The following is an 18,711-nucleotide window of genomic DNA, read 5'->3' on the forward strand; positions in this document are numbered from 1 at the left end:
CAAATAGTAAGTTTCTGCGGAAGGCATACACAAAGTTAGAACTATTAAGAAGGTTTTAAATTTTATATTAACCACTGCCCTAAATTTTTATGGCAATGTTGAAAAAGCAAAACCTAGTGGTCAATTTTCAGCTTATTTTAAAAATGAGTTCCATCATTTATCTTGGAAGCTGGAAAAAAAAAAGATGTAGAACTTTAAGGGCTACCTTCATTTTGCACAACAACTAACTGGGGGCTAAATTAGTGATTTCTCTGATGTCATCTAATCAATCAGTGTCAGGATCATGGCACTCAGAGCCACTGTTCCAAGCTTTTCTCACCACATCATACATCTTGCCCACACTATTTCTTCACTAGGGATCATCACATTTTATTTTTGAAATAACTTACACCTCACACTTGGGAATCAAATTCAAGAAAGACTTCTAACAGATCAACTCAGCAAATCTCACATATTTATACAGAAAACTATACTACTACAAAAGCGCCCATGGGGTGCTTGGCTGGCTTAGTCAGTGGAGTGTGCAACTCTTGATCTTGCGGTCATGAGTTCAATCCCCACATTGGGTGTAGAGATTACTTAAAAATAAAATCTTAAAAGAAAAAAGCACCCATAATTTTTTGTATCTTTGTCCTTCCACCACTCAGACCTTGTAAATCCTATCTCAGATGAACACAAGTCTTTTTTAATGTCACCATAGACAGCAGAGGAAGCCACATAATCAATGCACCTGCAAACATAGGGCTCCAGATGAGTTCTGAGCTCCAGTCAATCACTCTTACTAACTGTTTAGCCTCCTCTACCATTTACTTCAGGGAATTATTTAAACTTCCGCCACTCTCCCTAAAACTTCACCCAACAGCCACTCAACAAACTCTCAGTCTACCTTAACAGACTCTCTTATCAAAAAAAATCACTCACTTTACATTCTGTCTCCTCTCTTAAGCATGTTTTTGTTTGTTTTTTAAAACCACACCAATATATTTCCTTCCCTTCACTCTAAGGGAGGATTTCCATCTGTCCAAGGACAGACTTTCTTCAACAATTAACTTCATTCTCTCCTGTCACCTGAGCCTTGCTCTATCAGTTATCACACTCTATAAATATTAAACATCTTCCTCTCTACTGGCCCCAATTGGTTTATAAACCATACATAAAATGTATGTATATTCCATATACAAAAAAATTTTTTTTATATTACAAAAAAAGTTCCTTGGTCATTTTGGCCCAGAGACAAAGTCTTTGTGCTTGCAAGAGTAAGTGATGATGTACTAAGGTCTGATCCCAAACACCTTAGCTGTGTCACTTTGGTAAATTCTCTCACCAGATCATTTCTATTTGGTTCCTTTATCTGCACAACAGAGCAATAATACGAATTACCTTATTGGATTAAATGAGGCAATGCATATAAAACATATGCCATTGTGCCTGGCATTAAAAAATGTTATGTTTTCAATTAATAATATAATAATTATTTGAGCTATTTAAAAGTATGCCATTTTTGCAGTGTTTTTCCTCTGAAAACACATTTTCAGGCAAACAATGATCTAGAGAATAGACCATATTCAGCATATGGATGGATTTTTTAGTAACTTAGATAGCAGTTACCATTCAACAATTACAAAGTACATCAGAGAAAGTTTCACTACCAATAATGGTGAAATAGTTTTTATTAGACTATCTCTTTGGCAGATAACAATTAAAATATTTGGAAAAAATATTTTAAAAAAGTAACTATTTGAAAGCTTTGGAGCGTAGTAAGTGGTAAAAACAGAAGAGGAGTACATTCTCCCATCTGAAAGGAGCCAACAGAACTGGATGAGGTTTGCCCTTGCATAGCTTTGCAAGTGAGGGCAGTTCCCTGTCCTGACAGCACTGGCAGCAGGAGCTCAAGCACAAGTACTCCCTATAGTGGCTCAAGGAGTCAAAATTGAAACTAGGGCTGCCACAATTAGCCCCAGCCGAATCCTAGGTTGACTCTTGATTTATACATTCATGGGGGAGACTCCACACTGAACGACAGAGGTGGCTGCTTAATGTCTGAGAGAACTGAACAAATATTTCAGCTATTGCCAGCTGTAAGGGGACAGTTTGGAGTCTGAATATAACCAGGTTAAGTGCTTACTAGAACAAAATACACTCTTCAGAAGATAACAGAATCCTGAAGGTCTGCATCATGTTAATCAGGATGTCTAATATATAAAAAAAATTACTTAGACATGCAAAGTAATTTTTTTTTAAGTGATCCACTGTCAAGAGAAACATATTCGAAAAACTGGGCCAAAGATGATCCATATTGGAATTAGTAGACTGGGAACTTAAAGGAGCCATTTTCAAAGAAAATATCATCACGATGATTGAACAAAGGAGGATCCTGGCATAGAAATGGAAACTAGGGGGAAAAAAAAAGAAAAGAAAAGAAAAAAAGAACCAAATGGAAACCTTAGAAAAGATATTAATCTAAAATGAAAAATGTTCACTGAATAGGCTTAATAGCAGACTTGAGTAGAATAAAAAGGACAGTGAATTTGAAAACAGAACAAAAGGAAGTATCCAATTTAAGAAATACAGAAAAAAATTCGTTAAATGAACAGCACCTCAGGGACCTGTAGGACAATATAATGTGGTCTAAATTCTACATAACTGGAATCGAAAATGGAGAGAGAGAATGAGGAAAACTATAGTAAAAGAAATAATGGACAAAAAAAATCACAAGTTTGGGGTGGAGGGGAAGTATCTAGGAAGCTCAGCAATCATACCTAGGCATATCATAGTAAAATTGCTGAAAACAAGGATAAGAAATAATCTTGAAAGCAGCCAAAGAAAAAAAAGACACATTACAAACACAGAAACTATAATACAAATGATGGCTAAATTATCTCTAAAATATTTGAGGCAAAACCTGACAGAAATAAAAGGAAAAATAGATAAACCTATAATAATGACAATCTTCTCTCATAAAAAAATCTAGATTAAGAAAAATCTGCAACACTACAGATCTGAATAACACCACAAACACACCCTTGGCTGACTTGCATTGGAACACAATACCCCAATACTACAGAAGATACAGTCTTTTCAGATTCACTTGCTGAGCTACTAAAAACCACCAACAATTTACAAAAGGCTAAAATCTTATAGAATATGTCCTCTGACAACAGAACTGTATATAAATCACAATAAGATTAAGAACACCCCAAAATTCAAAAATAAAACATACTTCTAAGCAGTATAAAGCTTTAAGAAGAAAACAAAGGAAGTCAGATCAGACTTTGGGCTGAATGAAAATAAAAACACAACATATCAAAATCTATGGAATGCAGTGAAAGGAGAGAATTTAAAACATTTAAAGCAGAGGATATCGAAATTTTATCTTTAACTGCACATATTAGAAGGGTCATCTCAAATAATTCACCTACGTTTCACCTTAAGAAACTCAAAGAAGTTAAGCCAATATAAAGTAAAAGGAAAGGAATGACAAAGGTAATAAATCAATTAAACAGGACACAAATGATGGAGAAATTAACAAAGCCAAACATTTTTCATCTAAAATATCAATAATATTGTGAAACATTTAAAAAAACAGATTGGACTACACAGAAAACACAAATTATAAATAATAGGAATAAAAGAAGAAATATCACTACAGAAAGAATATTAAAAATAATGAATAACTATGTGTCAATAAATTCAACAAATCAAATTCCTCTGAAACACACAACTTTCAGGACATAAAATGGCATAGAAAATTGTAATGGCTTTTTATCTTTTAAAGAAATTGAATCCACAAATTGGGGTGCCTGGGTGCTCTGTCAGTTAAATGTCTGATTCTAGATTTCAGTTCAGGTCATGATCTCACGGTGGTGAGATCGAGCCCCAAGTCAGGCTCAGCACTGAGCATGGAGCCTGCTTAAGATTGGCTTCCTCCCTCTCCCTTTGCCCCTCCTCCACTGGCATGCACATATATATGCATTCACACTCAAAAAATAAAAACAATAATAAAATTAAAAAATGAAGAAAAGAAAATTAATCCACAAATAAAAGTTTCCCCTAAAGAAAAGTCCTAGCTCATACGGCTTTACTAGTGATGTCTACTAAATATTAAAGACAGAAATAGTGTCAAACTTCTACATATCCTTTAGAGAAAGGAAAATATTCTAATTCATATTGATTCCAGAATTACCTTAAAATCAAAACCAGTCAAGCATTTTTTTCCAATTTACAGAAAAATGATCATTCATGAATACAGATGCAAAACTCCCTAGCAAAATACAGGCAAATTGAATCTAGCAATATATAAATAAGATTAGTAAGAGGTGACTCTCTGAAGTTTACCTCAGGAATGCAAGTTGTTCCAGTATTTGAAAATTAGTGTAATTCATCACCTTAAAAAGATAAGAGAAAAACCATGACCACACCAACAGGTGCAGATAAACCATTCTACAAAATGCAAAACCTATTCATGATAAAAACCTCTCTACATAGAATAAAACCTCAATGACATAAAGGGCATCTGTAAAGAAGCACATCTAACATCATACTTAATGGTGAAACACAGACTGTATCCTCCCTGAGAAACAGAGAAAGCACTGAAGTCTCTTCTCACTACTTCTATTCAACACTGTACCATGGGGGGTTCTAGTCAGTGCAGTGATGCGGGTGCGGGAAGAACAAGGAAGGCAGGCCGGAAGATAGGCAAGTTAGAAAGGAAGTAGTAAAATGGGCTCTATTCGCAGATGATGCGGTTGTTTACCTATAAAATCAGATATAATATACATAGCAACTGTGAAAACTAATAAGCAAGTTTAATAAGATGACAAGATATACTGTCAACATGCAAAAATCAGTCAATACCTGTATCCTAGTGATAAATATTTGGAAAAAAAATGTTTTAAAAAGGGTGATTTACAATGGCATCAAAAACATAAAATACTTAGGAATAATCTCAGCAAAAGACGTTTAAGACCACTACACTGAAAGCTAAACATTGCTTAAAGAAACTATAAAAAAACTTTAAAAATGCAGAAATATGCTATGATAATGGGTTGGAACACTCAATCTTCTTCATGTCCACTCTCAATAAATTAGTCTACAGATTCAATAAAATTCTGGGGTGCCTGGGTGGTTCAGTCAGTTAAGCATCCAATTCTTGATTTCAGTTCAGGTCACGGTATCATGGTTATGAGATCAAGCCCCATGTCGGGCTCTGCACTGTGTGTGGAGCCTGCTTAAGATTCTCTCCCTCCCCTGCTTGCATGCTCTCTCTCTCTCTCTCAAAAAATAAATATAAATTTAAAAAATTTAAAAAAAATTCAATTCCTGCAAACTTTTGGAAAAACCAACAAACTGATTTTAAGTTTGTATGAAAATAACCAAAACAATTTTGATAAAGAAAAACAAAGTTGGTATTTCTTTGCCTGACTTATTTCACTTAGCAGAATACCTTCTAGATCCTTCCATGTATGCCATATGGTTTCGCTACATGTAGGATCTAAAAAAAACAAGTGAACAAACAAAAAACAAACAAATACATAAATATGAAGAACAAACTATGGTCGCCTGGGAGGGGAAGAGAAGGGTGGTAAAGGGATGAGGTGAAGAGGATTAAGAAGTACAAACTTCCAGTTAAATAAGTCACAGGAATGAAAGTACAGCATAGGGAAACAGTCGATAAGACTGTAATAATATTGTATGGTGACAGATGGTAGCTACATTTCTCATGGTAAGCACTGCATGATGTATAGAATTGCCCAATCACTATGTTGTATGCCTGAAACTAATATGACATTGTATGTCAACTATACTTTAATGTTAAAAATTAAAGAAGCACCTGGGTGGCTCAGTCGGTTGAGTGTCCGACTTCAGCTCAAGTCATGATCTCACGGTTTGTGAGTTCAAGCCCCACGTCGGGCTCACTGCTGTCAGCGTGGAGCACGCTTTGGATCCTCTGTCCCACCCTCTCTGTCCCTCCCACACTTGTGTGCTCTCTCTCAAAAATAAAACATTTTTTAAAAATTAAAAAAAAAATTGAGATGCTTTGAGTTCTTGCATTTGAGGCTTAATATTTAACTACAGTCATCATTTACCTGAAGGTCTAGTAAACAGATAAGATTAGTTGATGATGAAAAAGATCAGAATAATATTCAGTGGTTGCTTGAATTGGGGAAGGAACTTAGGGGAAGGTACTCCAGGAAACTTTCTCTGGTGATGGAAATATTTTCTATCCTATAAGGGGTCAGATTCCACAAGTGTATGCATTTTTAAAACTCATCAATTTGTACACTTACGATGTTCATGTAAGTGTTTTACTTCATGTAAATGTTTCCTTAAAGAACTGTAAACAATAGTGAATTCCAGGTTTGTATGTTTGCTTTTTATTGTATTATGGTTTAGCAATTCTGATACTACTCTGTGTGTTCTAGGTTCAAGTAAACAAGTAAATAAATTGAAGCATAATGGGAGCCACTGAAGAGAAGTTAGTTTTAGTTCTTTTAAGAGAGAGAAAGAGAGGGCATGTGAGCAGGGGAGAGGCGCAGAGGAAGAGAGAGAGAATCCCAAGAAGACTCCACGCTCAGCATGGAGCCTGACAAGGGGCTTGATCCCATGACCCTGAGGATCATGATCTGAGCTGAAATCAAGAATCTGATGCTCAATTGACTGAGCCCCCTAGGCATCCCCAGAGAGTTAATTTTAAATAGAGAAAGGAAAAGAACATCCTTATGGTTTTGGATTAGAACCAGAGGTGTCAATATCACTGTGAATTCATGGCTTGATAACAATAGACATATAAATAAAATATAAATATGTGTTTATAAAAACATATATGATTATGATAAATATATATAATTTCCTAGCTCTAGATTTGTTTTGTAAACACCAAGGAAACTAGTGCTCCTGAGGCTAAAAGCCGATTCCAGGGGTTGGGAGAGGAAAAATATGAGCCTGTAATATCTTGCTGCAAGAAAGTAAGGAAGTACTCAAAGAATGAGGGAAACATATCAAAAGAAGCCAGCTTAAAAGGGCTCTCACTGGCTCAATCTGGGACAGTTCTGAGCAGTGATTGAGGGGCTGTGGACTTAATGAGTTGGGTAGCTGTCTCTACCCAACTCAACCACATACTACTATAATTGTAAAGGAACCAGAGCCTCCTATATACACAGGTTATAGAGTTCTAGCTGATTTTGTCATATTATTGTCTGAGTTGAATCTATTCACAACCACTTTCAAGTAGTGGCCAACGTCTGCATGAGCACACCAACCCCTTTTGCAAAACGCAGTGGATTGTGTGGAAGAGCTTAGAAGAGCTAAGACAGCTTCACTGGTAGTGAGGAAGTGGGTGGTTGCTCCAGGAATAGCACCCAGACTGGAAGTCATGAATGAAGAAGCACCAAACAACTGTTTTTACAGAATGAAAGGGAAAACTATGTAGGTGGGAGCAGAGCAGTAATGTAAAGTCAATTTGTTCTAATTCCAAGTAGAAAACAGAGAGGAAAGCAATTATGGTCATTTGTAAAATAAGAAAGTAGAGTGCATGTTTGTTACAACCACAAAATACTCTTACGACATTTAACTATATTCCTCATTGGGCCCCCAAACCATTCAACGTTCACTGCATCCTTGTCCCCTTCTCCACCTGGTCACCTCCACCCATCTGCCCAATCCTGGTCAACAAATACGTAACAATAAGATACATTACAAGATTGTTTTTCTTCATAGGAGCTGTAGTTACCAGTCAGCAGTTTGGGCTCTGCAGTTCTCATCTGCCCACTCCTTTTGATCTAGAGTCTCAAGAGAGGGAGGGTAAGACATGGATCAAGTTAATTACCTTCTCTTCTAAATCTCTGCTCAGAACCACAGGCCTCAGTCTCCAGTTCCCCCACTGCCCCCACCCCTGCTTAATACTCACTCTGCAATGCTCCTGGGGAGTCAAAATCAATTATACAAAAAAAGATTTATGAGGCACCTGGGTGACTCAATTGGTTAAGTGTCCAACTTTGGCTCAAGTCATGACCTCATGGTTCGTGAGTTCAAGCTCCATGTCAGGCTCTGTGCTGACAGCGCAGAACCGGGAGCCTGCTTCAGATTCTGTGTCTCCCTCTTTCGGCCCCTCCCATGCTCAAACTCTGTCTCTTGCTCTCAAAAATAAATAAATATTAAAAAAAATTTTTTGTTTTAAAAACTCATGAATGAACTAAAAATTCATGTATAAAACATGCTAAATATTCTTCCTAAAAAATATTATTTAGATTATCATGTTATTCTTGAAAGTCTAGAAAGCACCTTGAAATTAAATTGTATTTCCATTGTAAAAAGTGACCATTTTAGGGAAGAAATATTTGCAAATGACATATCAGACAAAGGGCTAGTATCCAAAATCTATAAAGAGCTCAACAAACTCCACACCCGAAAAACAAATAACCCAGTGAAGAAATGGGCAGAAAACATGAATAGACACTTCTCTAAAGAAGACATTCGGATGGCCAACAGGCACATGAAAAGATGTTCAACGTCGCTCCTCATCAGGGAAATACAAATCAAAACCACACTCAGATATCACCTCACGCCAGTCAGAGTGGCCAAACGGGAACCCTCTTGCACTGTTGGTGGGAATGCAAATTGGTGCAGCCCCTCTGGAAAACAGTGTGAAGGTTCCTCAAAAAATTAAAAATAGATCTACCCTATGACCCAGCAATAGCACTGCTAGGAATTTACCCAAGGGATACAGGAGTGCTGATGCATAGGGGCACTTGTACCCCAATGTTTATAGCAGCACTCTCAACAATAGCCAAATTATGGAAAGAGCCTAAATGTCCATCAACTGATGAATGGATAAAGAAATTGTGGTTTATATACACAATGGAGTACTACGTGGAAATGAGAAAGAATGAAATATGGCCCTTTGTAGCAACATGGTTGGAACTGGAGAGTGTGATGCTAAGTGAAATAAGCCATACAGAGAAAGACAGATACCATATGGTTTCACTCTTATATGGATCCTGAGAAATTTAACAGAAACCTATGGGGGAGGGGAAGAAAAAAAAAAAAAGAGGTTAGAGTGGGAGAGAGCCCAAGCATAAGAGACTCTTAAAAACCGAACAAACTGAGGGTTGATGGGGGGTGGGAGGGAGGGGAGGGTGGGTGATGGGTATTGAGGAGGGCACCTTTTGGGATGAGCACTGAGTGTTGTATGGAAACCAATTTGACAATAATTTTCATATATTGAAAAAAAAGTGACCATTTTATAATGAAGTAGAGAGTACTGAATACAAGTGATGGAACCAAGTACAATTATCAATCAGAGGAAGAAAAAGGCATATGAAATAAATTAAAACAAATAAATTGATTGTTCTTTTCTGGCTCGTTTGTCATTTCCTTGGTCGTCTAGCACCTGCAACTCCTTCCTATGTCAGGAGAATTCTCCACCTTATGGTTCTCTGTAGAAGCTAAATATGCCCCATAGCTGCCTTCCCAGTCTTCCTCATCACCAGGGAGAGGGCGTGGGGCCTAAGCTTGGCCAATCAGATGCATCTGCTCTTAGGCTCTAACTTGGAGGTGAGTGATGTGAAGAAGCAGGGCCAGGGGAGGCAACATTCAAGGCCTAGAGCATGATGGCAGTCATGCTGGCATCAGCAGGCTACAGTATTCACCTCTCACCACCAGAAGCTTCACCCACTGCGGACGTGACTGACAGTGAGCAGTTGTCAGTGATGCTGGGTGATTAAGACCTGGTCCCCTAGCTTTCCCAGCTGCACTCTACCATGCTTAAGCCAACCTAAACACGTGCTTAACTCTGTGAATGCTGGCTTCACTTGCTCACAACTAAGAATCCTGCCTGGAACATTTAGTGCCTTGCAACCTACCTCATCATACTAAGCTGCCACCAAAACAATCTATAGCTGATACACAGAGCTACTATTAGTTTTTTCACTCGTTAAAAACAAAAATTACTCCCTTCTGAATATTCCCAGGCTTCTGACTTTTAAACGCTCTGCTCAAATTAAAAAGTCTTTCCTATTCCAGGCCTAGAAATATTTAAGTATGAACAAATGATTGAAAATAAATTAGGATAGAAATTCCATTAACAGGTGATGCACATAAGTAATAAAAACCAAAATATCATTGCACCCTAGGTTACTGGCTCTAAACAGAAAGTAGATTACTGGAGGCAAAGTTCCCCACGATGATCACTCATTAGCTTATTCAAAGTGGCTTTACGGGCTCAGTCCATTTGCCAAATTGACTCTTGCCCAAATTTTCCTGGCACACAAATTGTCAAACAGTTAACCCTCCTATTAGTAGTCTCAGCAGGAATCAATGCATGAATGAGCATGGAGCCTCTTCTCCCGCCTCGAAAGGCCAACCAGAACAGTGTTCAGGCCAAATGTCTTCGAATTACCAAAGAGCTATGTCCAGTGTCTGATAATAAATACTTGAATTGTAGATAATGGGACCTTTGCTTTCCCCAACCTCTGCTCTGGCAGCAGTTTAAAGAACTGGATTCATTTAAAATAATGGATTTTTTGTCTTACTGCTTTTAGATTTCTAAAGCTGCAATTTATTCTATCTGCAAGAGAAGTGAAGATGTTTTGTTAAAATATTTCCTTCCAGGGGTAAAGGTGATAGGTAATTTTGTTGCTAAAAAGATGACTTTGGTGTTTCTGCTCTTATCAATTCATGTGATATTTTATTTTCTTTCTAAGTAAATATTCAGGATAAGAGTACAAAATATAACTCTTCTCACATGCTACAGTCTACCAGAATAGAATATCCTTTATGGATAAAGAGTAGCACTGCCTATCAGAGCAACCCTTCACTGAGCCTACACAGGCCAATGAATTCGGCCATAAAGGACGCCTGTATCCCCGTTATACGTGGGAGACAGATCACTGGCTCATTTCGTATTAGCCTCGTAGGACCCATAGGACAGAAACAATTTCCTTTCACTCCCAGCCAGGTTGGAAATGACCCAGTCATTCAGAAACAAACAGGATGTAAGTTGATTAAAAAAAAAAAAAAATCAGCTAGATAATAAAATCTTTGATTCAACTCAAAATGAGTTTCTTCCTTTTTCTCTTATAAGAGAAATGATAGATAAAATGCAAAACTGAAGTAAAATTTAGGAGAGCATCCATTTTTATACATTAAATGCATATTATAGGCAAAACAAAATATTTTCTTGATTTTTGATAACGCAGCATAAAACCCAGCAGAAATACTTTATTATGAAATAGTTCATTTGACACGTTAAGAACATAATTGAAATGTGTCTCATCCAAGAAATACAAATGAGCTTCAGTGACGTCAGCTGAAATATACTGGCTCCTGCTTATGCGGTTCCTAGGGATTTCTGAAAATCTCCAGAGACCTCAGTGGTTGTCTGCAGGGCTTTGTAGAGGGTTTGCAAAGTCCAGAGTAAAACTGATTTTGCCTCACATCCATGGAAAGCCTTCTTATTCTTCCGTGCTATTTTACTCAGTACTTTAGTTTTCTACTATGTGACATCCTGAGGAAGAGGTTTGCTTTCATTCAACACTTCTACCAGAACATTAGCACACATATGTCAATGCAAATATATAATCACCTGGAAAAAACCACACACATTAAATTACAGTATATCATAAATATTTACAGTATGCCACATTCAGTTTAATCACCAACCAGGTGTTACATGTGAACTACACCAGGTTCTCTGAAAAGGACAAATAGAAGAAACACTTAAATGCATGCTTTAATAATGGCTGGAAGAACAGATTACTTTAAATTCTAATCATACTAGACTTCATTAGCTTCTCTGACTTCCTTACTCTCTCCTAATAAATGGTATCAGTAGTCTTGGCAGCCTATTAGAAGGGCAGAATTTCAACCTTTATTTCCTTATGGCTGATCGCAGTAAGTTTTTATCACTTAGAACTCTTTGAAGCATGCACTCAAGTACAATAAATACATGTGTATGTTGGTGGGGGAGGTGAGAAGGGAGGAGGAGGTTGGTTTAAATGAAACACATGTGAGCAGGAGCCTGGAGGTCTGCAGCGGACACAGCCATCAGACCCCAGGGGCAAGTTTGAGACTAACCAGGACTTCAAGATGATATGTTGTGAGATTGCATACACCACACAAATTTCATCCTATTCTCCTCATGCTAATTTCATTTTCCAAAATCATCATTTAAAAAAGTAATTTCTAGTTGCAAAGAAATATTTGAGACAGAAGCTGGATGAATAAGTTGGGGACACCACCATTTGATCAGGGTTCTGGTTGCAATCCTGGATATCCCACCTAGCAGTTAAACGTATCTTATGGCACTAGAACAGTCCAGGAAAAAAAAAAAAAAAAGCATATTTTAAAGAAAGCATCAAAGTAACCATTATGGGAAACATACGTTCTTTGTTATACTTATTTATAGCTTAGTGTTATTTTTGAGTTATATTTGAAAAGGGCCACCAGAATCTGTCGGCATTTTGTATTTCTAAGCATTTATCCCAACCCTTCTTGAAAATAACATTTAAGAGCAAACAACAACTTTGGAGATGGTTTCTTTATTCTGCGCTGTATTGTAAGAAACATGACTGTTTGAAAGTCTCAATACCTTCTTTTGTCTGCTCTCAGCAGCAGCCAGCTGTGTGGACATCCTTTCTTGCATCTTTCTGCAGTGGGCCATGACTGCTTCAAGGATGGAGAGGGGGTTGGTGCAAACTGGCTTCTTCTCTTTATCGCCAGCACCTGCTTCATAGTCTCTCTGTAGTGCCAAGAATGGGTCATTTAAATTAAATCTCCCATACCGTTCCTGGATAAATACTTCTTTCCTGCGAGCCTAGAACAAAATCAGAGGGACATATTGAAGAAAGAAATAAAAATATACAGAAAGATATTTATAAGAAGGTTTTGTGATTACTTTTCCAAATGGTATTCAATAGAGCTGTTTTTGAGTAATGGCTTACGTAAGATGTCAGGCAGTGAGAGAGAAGTGAGGAGAATGTGACCCCAATCCCTGACTAGCTTGGCATGCCATTCAGCCTACTTTCAAGCTTTCTTCCTTTAAGAATGTCTTTTAAATTACAAATGATGCAAATACAGCTTTTTCCCATGATGCTCACTCCTTCAGGGATCTGTATTTTAGGTGCAGTCTTTCCTAATTTAAAGTAAAATGAGAAATACCAACAATTAAAATAACTTTTAGCAGAAGTTCAAAAATAAAATCATCTCTATCCTGATAGAACTTGTTTCACATGATACTCATCAAGTTAACTCACAAAATATAAATCTCCTCCAAGTTTTGTATAGCCAGAAAGAATTTATAAGGATATTTGCTAGAGAAGAAAATACTTCATGAAATCTTTATGTCAAAAAGTCACAACATTCATATTTCGTGAAGTTTGACTAAATTACCACAAACCTCCAGAAGATTCAAGAAAATGCAAATATCTCTCATTGTTGAAAGGCATTAAAATATAGTTCACAGAGTCCCAGAAAAGAACATAACCTCATTTTACTCTCAATGTTAGTCCATCAGTGTCAAAGTTAATTTCGCATCCACATGGCACTAAATGCAATTTTCTATAATTAGCCTACAACAGTCTTTGCATAAAATGGAAAATAGCAGTGGAAATATATTAAAACTAGCAACATTTTCCTAACTCGGGTCATGGGGAATAGCCACTAGAAAACAATTATTCTATGTCACGGTCAGTGAGAAAACTAAATTACTTTCCAATAAATCAAGCTAATTATCCAAAATGTTAAATGTGTTTTCTAAAGAAATATTACATAAATTTACTCACTTTAAAAGTAACTGCATTGAACAACTAGACTTTTCCATTTTTAGACCACTGTCAGCAAGCCAACAACTAGATAAACACCAGTGCAAATGACAAATGGGAAAATCTAACGTTTCTTTCCCTATTACCAAATTAGATTAAGAAATACAGTTTACAAAAAGCCCAATTTCACGGTTAAAATTAAGCTACCTTCAGAGGATCATTTTAAACTTAAAGTCAACACGATTTAGGAGTCCAAAAGCATTTGATATTTCTAGATTCTTCAAATTTAATTATGTGATCAATACACTGAGTATCACTTCCAAGATGTAATTTCAAAAGCGATTTCATTCTGCCTTCACTTGTCTCTTAATTTTCATTCAACATAGTAATGCACCCCCCACCCCTGGATGAAAACTTGAGATGCCCCTATGGTTTTTCTCCTACTTTTTTTTTCCCTCTTACTTTTCTCTAATACAAGTCCTATTGTCATTTTAAGACATAAACCAGTCTCAATTTGATTAGAATATCCAACCTGAGTGGTATGACCTCTTCCCTTCCCCAGCTAGGATCTGCTGCAAGTTAACATGTACCACGTGGGAAAGGAGGGCTTATGAAAACCTCTCTCCCTTTACACACATCTGCTCCCCCTCTTTCTAATAAGTGGTTCTCCAATAAGTAGTTCTCTCTGCGTTGGAAGGGACAGGAGGTAGACGATAAAGATGGAGGTGAAGGGAGCAGGAGCATTCTATGTGACTGGTTCAGTTGGAAGACTAGCCTTACCGAGTATGGTGAATAATTAAAGCCTGCTTTTCCCTAAGAAGTACTCGGTGACTTTAGAGGCCACCGTCTTCTCTCTCACTGCTGGGTCTCTTCAGTCATAGTTTCCCTCAATGCGGGTCATAAATTTAGGACTGACTACATAATCTGCAAGGCCCACTATACAATGAAACATAGAGCTCTTTGTTCAAAAATTACAAATTTCAAGATGGTAACAGCATACCATTTAAGCAAGCAGGAGGCCTTCCTAAGTGCATGGCCCTCTGCAACTGCACGAGTCGTACACTCAGGAAGCCAGCCTTGCATACACTCCTTATGCAGCATCTAGAATCTAGTTTTGCCAACTGAGGTGCCATGTTCTCCAGACTTGTCTACTGAACAGGACCTGAATCAATCTCATTCCCACTCTTTGGTGCTCATGGCCCAACCCAGTCTATAGGAAACACTCATACATTTTCATCTAAACAAAATGTGGGAGTGCAAGATGACAGGACACCCAGCTGGTAATCTCTATTATGGGAAGAGTCTAGTCACTCTGAGCCTAGTAGGGCTGTCTTCTCTTAAACCTTTTGCTTTGAGCTCCTTTCAAGTAGGGGCATTTTTATTCAGCTGACATGCTTTCAACCCACCATAGAACAGACAATGGGTATGTAATGTATTCTTGCTGCGCAGATAAATGTAGCATCCAACAGACTTAGGAAAATGTAATTTGCAACCCAGAGCCCTCTAAGGAAAGAGCTCATGCCATTTTCCCTGTTCGAGGGAGTCAAGTTTCTTCCCAAAGGGATAATCTTACTAGGAACCTGGGGAGTAAGTCAGGCCAATGTCAGACTCCTCTATGCAGAACTAATTCCTAAGAAAATGATGACCAAGTAGTAGTTTACCCAATGCCTGAGGCAGAATTGGGGGATCCCAGGAAGGACTCAATTAACTCTCCAATCTAAAACAAGGCAAGAGCAGTTTCAGGAAAACCACAGCGGGTAGCAGCTGGTTTTCTATGGTTCATGATTCTTTGTACTAACTACACCCCAAATCTGGATTGTATCTAATAGAGGCATTCTGCTTACCACAGAACTGTCAGATACCTTTCTAAGGAAACCTCAGTCACTTTTCTGCTTACAGCCCTCAGTGCTTCCATATCCACTGTTAAGCAACCCCCCCCCCCCCCCCCCCCCCCCCCCCCGCCACACACACACACACCTCATGCCTTTGTCCATGTGATGCTGGCAGGTTGGGACACCTTCCCCTCCTTAGCCCAGGTAACTTCCCACTAACCACTAACCCTCCCTGCCACCTCCTCCTCTTTTGCCTATCTCAAGTTTTAGAGTTTAGCTTAATTTGGATTTAGGCAAGCATCTATAACTGAACACATGCCCAAGCCAATTGAAATTGCTTAATTTTACCCATTTTTTCAACTATTAAATGCTTATTCCTTTAACATTCTTGAAAACATGCTTACCTTTTTCAGGACATGTTAGTTTATAACACACTATTTAATTCTTAACGTACTAAGTTACTTTACTAAGTTACTTTTGGTAAGGGCAGGTCAACAATACATACAAGTTTTAATATTTAAGGAGATCATGTAACAAAAAATGGCTTGATGTTTCTAATACTGGGTATGAAGAGGCCTTTCCCTAAAAAAAGGAAAAGCTGAATGTGCAGATAACTTCTTGGTTTATGCATCAGAATTACTTGAGAATGAAATGCATTTCAGGAAAATGAGTCATTATAAAGACACAGACTATAATTATGAAAACAGGCTTTTAAAGGAACCCTTAAACGTAGCTACCTTGATAAAAATATAATTTCAATCATAATCTGAGGTTTTATAAGATCTTGTCAAGAAATAAAGAAAAACATGGCCATTATTAGAAGAAGATTTGACAAAGTGTTCTTACTTTTGGCTTTCATTGTTCGACGAGACCAAATGAACTAGATTACACCTGATTAGTAATAATACAAGGAAAAAAACTTAAATATTCAACTTGTCCCAGAGCATGTAACTTCCTTAGGAAAAAAATCTAAAACATGTATTGTGGGGCACAATTAAAACAGAACACCAATTAATTTTAAAAAACATTTAAAAACATATGGCTGGGGAGGCACCTGGGTGGCTTAGTTGGCTGAGTGTCCAACTTCAGCTCAGGGCATGATCTCATGGTCCGTGAGTTTGAGCCCCACATCAGGCAGGCTCTGTGCTGATAGCTCAGAGTCTGGAGCCTGCTGCAGATTCTGTGTCTCCTGTTCTCTCTGCCCCTCCCCTGCTTGCACTCTGCCACCCTCTCTCAAAATAAATAAACACTAAAAAAAATATATAGCTAAAATTATTTTATCTTATGAAAAGTCAAAATGATTTTGTAACATTTAAAAAATACTAATAAAAGATAACTTTTATTGAGACATTATTTATTGCTATGTGTTTTATATTCATTTTCTCTTAAAATTAAGTCCAACAGACAGCCACTATTTTAATCCACATTTTTAAAAATGTTTTAAAGCATTAATACAGATCTAACTGTAAGACTAAGAAATTCTGTCCTCAGCTTGAGCCTACTCAACACAGCTGCCACTATCTTGGGTGCCAATCGCATAAAACCACAAAGGATGGTTGAAATAATGAGCCCAATCTGACAAGATGGACTTTCTCAGGAATAAATAGGAGTCAGTTCTTGAGGTCAAACACAGAAGTATGAAAACCTTAGGGGTTGCGACCAACACTATCTCAAGGAGTGAACAATAAAATGGAAACTGTTCCTCCCCCACATGTCAAGCCAGCAACTCATTTCCAAGCTTCGTTAATTAATAGAAAAAAGAGATCAGAACTAGACAATTCCTGGACTACTGGGCTCACTTCTGGGTGAAATATTTAAATAACCATCAATACAAAAAGGACCTGAGAACAGAACTGAGTTGGAAGAGTAGAAGGAAAACAGGAATGCTTAAAAGGATTTACAGAGGCATGACTGCATTCTTTCAGTATCTGAAGGCATCTGGGTTTAAAGAGGTATTTACTCCCAAACAATACAATGATAGCCACGATAATAAAAAAAATTTTCAAGGGCCAAAGCTGTTCTAGAGATACAATAAGCTGCATTGGACTGGAGTGAAATCTGTGTCTCTGGCTGTGTTTTAAATGTAGGCTGAAAAAAACATGTGGTAGAAATGGGGTCCAGGGGTCTCAAAGATCGAGAAGATCAATGACTTCCACACTGTCACACTCCTCTCAAACCCCGAAATACTATTATTCCAATTCAAGAGGGATGGAAAATACATTGAGATTCTTCCAAACAGCCAACATAAAAATTTACCTATCTTACGCTTAATTTATCTTATTGGAAAAGATTTCAAGTACACCTAGACCAAAAAAAAAAAAAAAAAAAAAAAAAAATGAAGCACTCTTCTAAGAAAGGGAAAAAAAAAAATCCCACTTGTAACTAAAAGGGAATGGGAAGCCAGAGATAAGCCATGTCCTCAGAGCTCACTCTCACTCTAAGAGGGGCAGAAAACGTAGGAGTTTGTTTATGCCTTCATATACAATGCACACGCACACACACAGAGCAGGCAGATGGATGGCAGAGGGTAAACCAGCAATGTTTTGCAACCCAGTCCCTGCCCTTCACTGATTGCAAAGTCTTAGAAATTCACCAGCCAGGAACAAAATATAACCCCATGGATTATTTATTAAATGCCAAAAAGTCTGAAACGTTCATTTCACTATATGTGGCAAGACACACACAGCGCACAGAAATGAAGGCGTGCCAGGGTGTCACATGATCTGCCACACCACACTGGAGTAGCAAGTCAAAGAGGCCTATTTTTTTCCTGCTCTTTCTCCTCCGGCCCTCTTTCCTCAACCTTTCTGCCAACTAGTGTTGTACCTGCTCATAAACAGAATAACCTGAATGTGTGGAAACTGTCATGCCAGGAATATACATAATGTGTATTATGAATCATATATCAAGACAGACTTAGATTTGATTCCTAAGGCTAAAATTTACAAGTGATACTTCAATAAACTACCAGCTTTCTCTCAAGAAACATAGACCAGTTGAACAAAATCCATGAAATGGCTTGGTTTCACACAAATCTCTCAGAAGTAGCCTTCCAACTCTTTACTTTGACCACATATGCCACTTTCCATCTAGCACACATCCATCAGTGCTCATCTCGGCCA

At 37.7% G+C, this 18,711-nt stretch overlaps 1 protein-coding gene across 3 annotated transcripts in view; it reads right to left on the minus strand.

Moving 5' to 3' along the window:
* Positions 1-18,711, minus strand: part of CTTNBP2 (cortactin binding protein 2) — a 149,874-nt gene that overhangs the window by 74,902 nt on the left and 56,261 nt on the right. For all 3 annotated transcript variants that reach the window (XM_043589329.1, XM_043589330.1, XM_043589331.1), the window contains exon 3: positions 12,587-12,811. In XM_043589329.1, coding sequence (XP_043445264.1) covers positions 12,587-12,811 — 225 coding nt within the window. The remainder of the gene's footprint in view (positions 1-12,586; positions 12,812-18,711) is intronic.

The sequence above is a fragment of the Prionailurus bengalensis genome, chromosome A2 (assembly GCF_016509475.1).
Source record: "Prionailurus bengalensis isolate Pbe53 chromosome A2, Fcat_Pben_1.1_paternal_pri, whole genome shotgun sequence".
Lineage (NCBI taxonomy): Eukaryota > Metazoa > Chordata > Mammalia > Carnivora > Felidae > Prionailurus > Prionailurus bengalensis.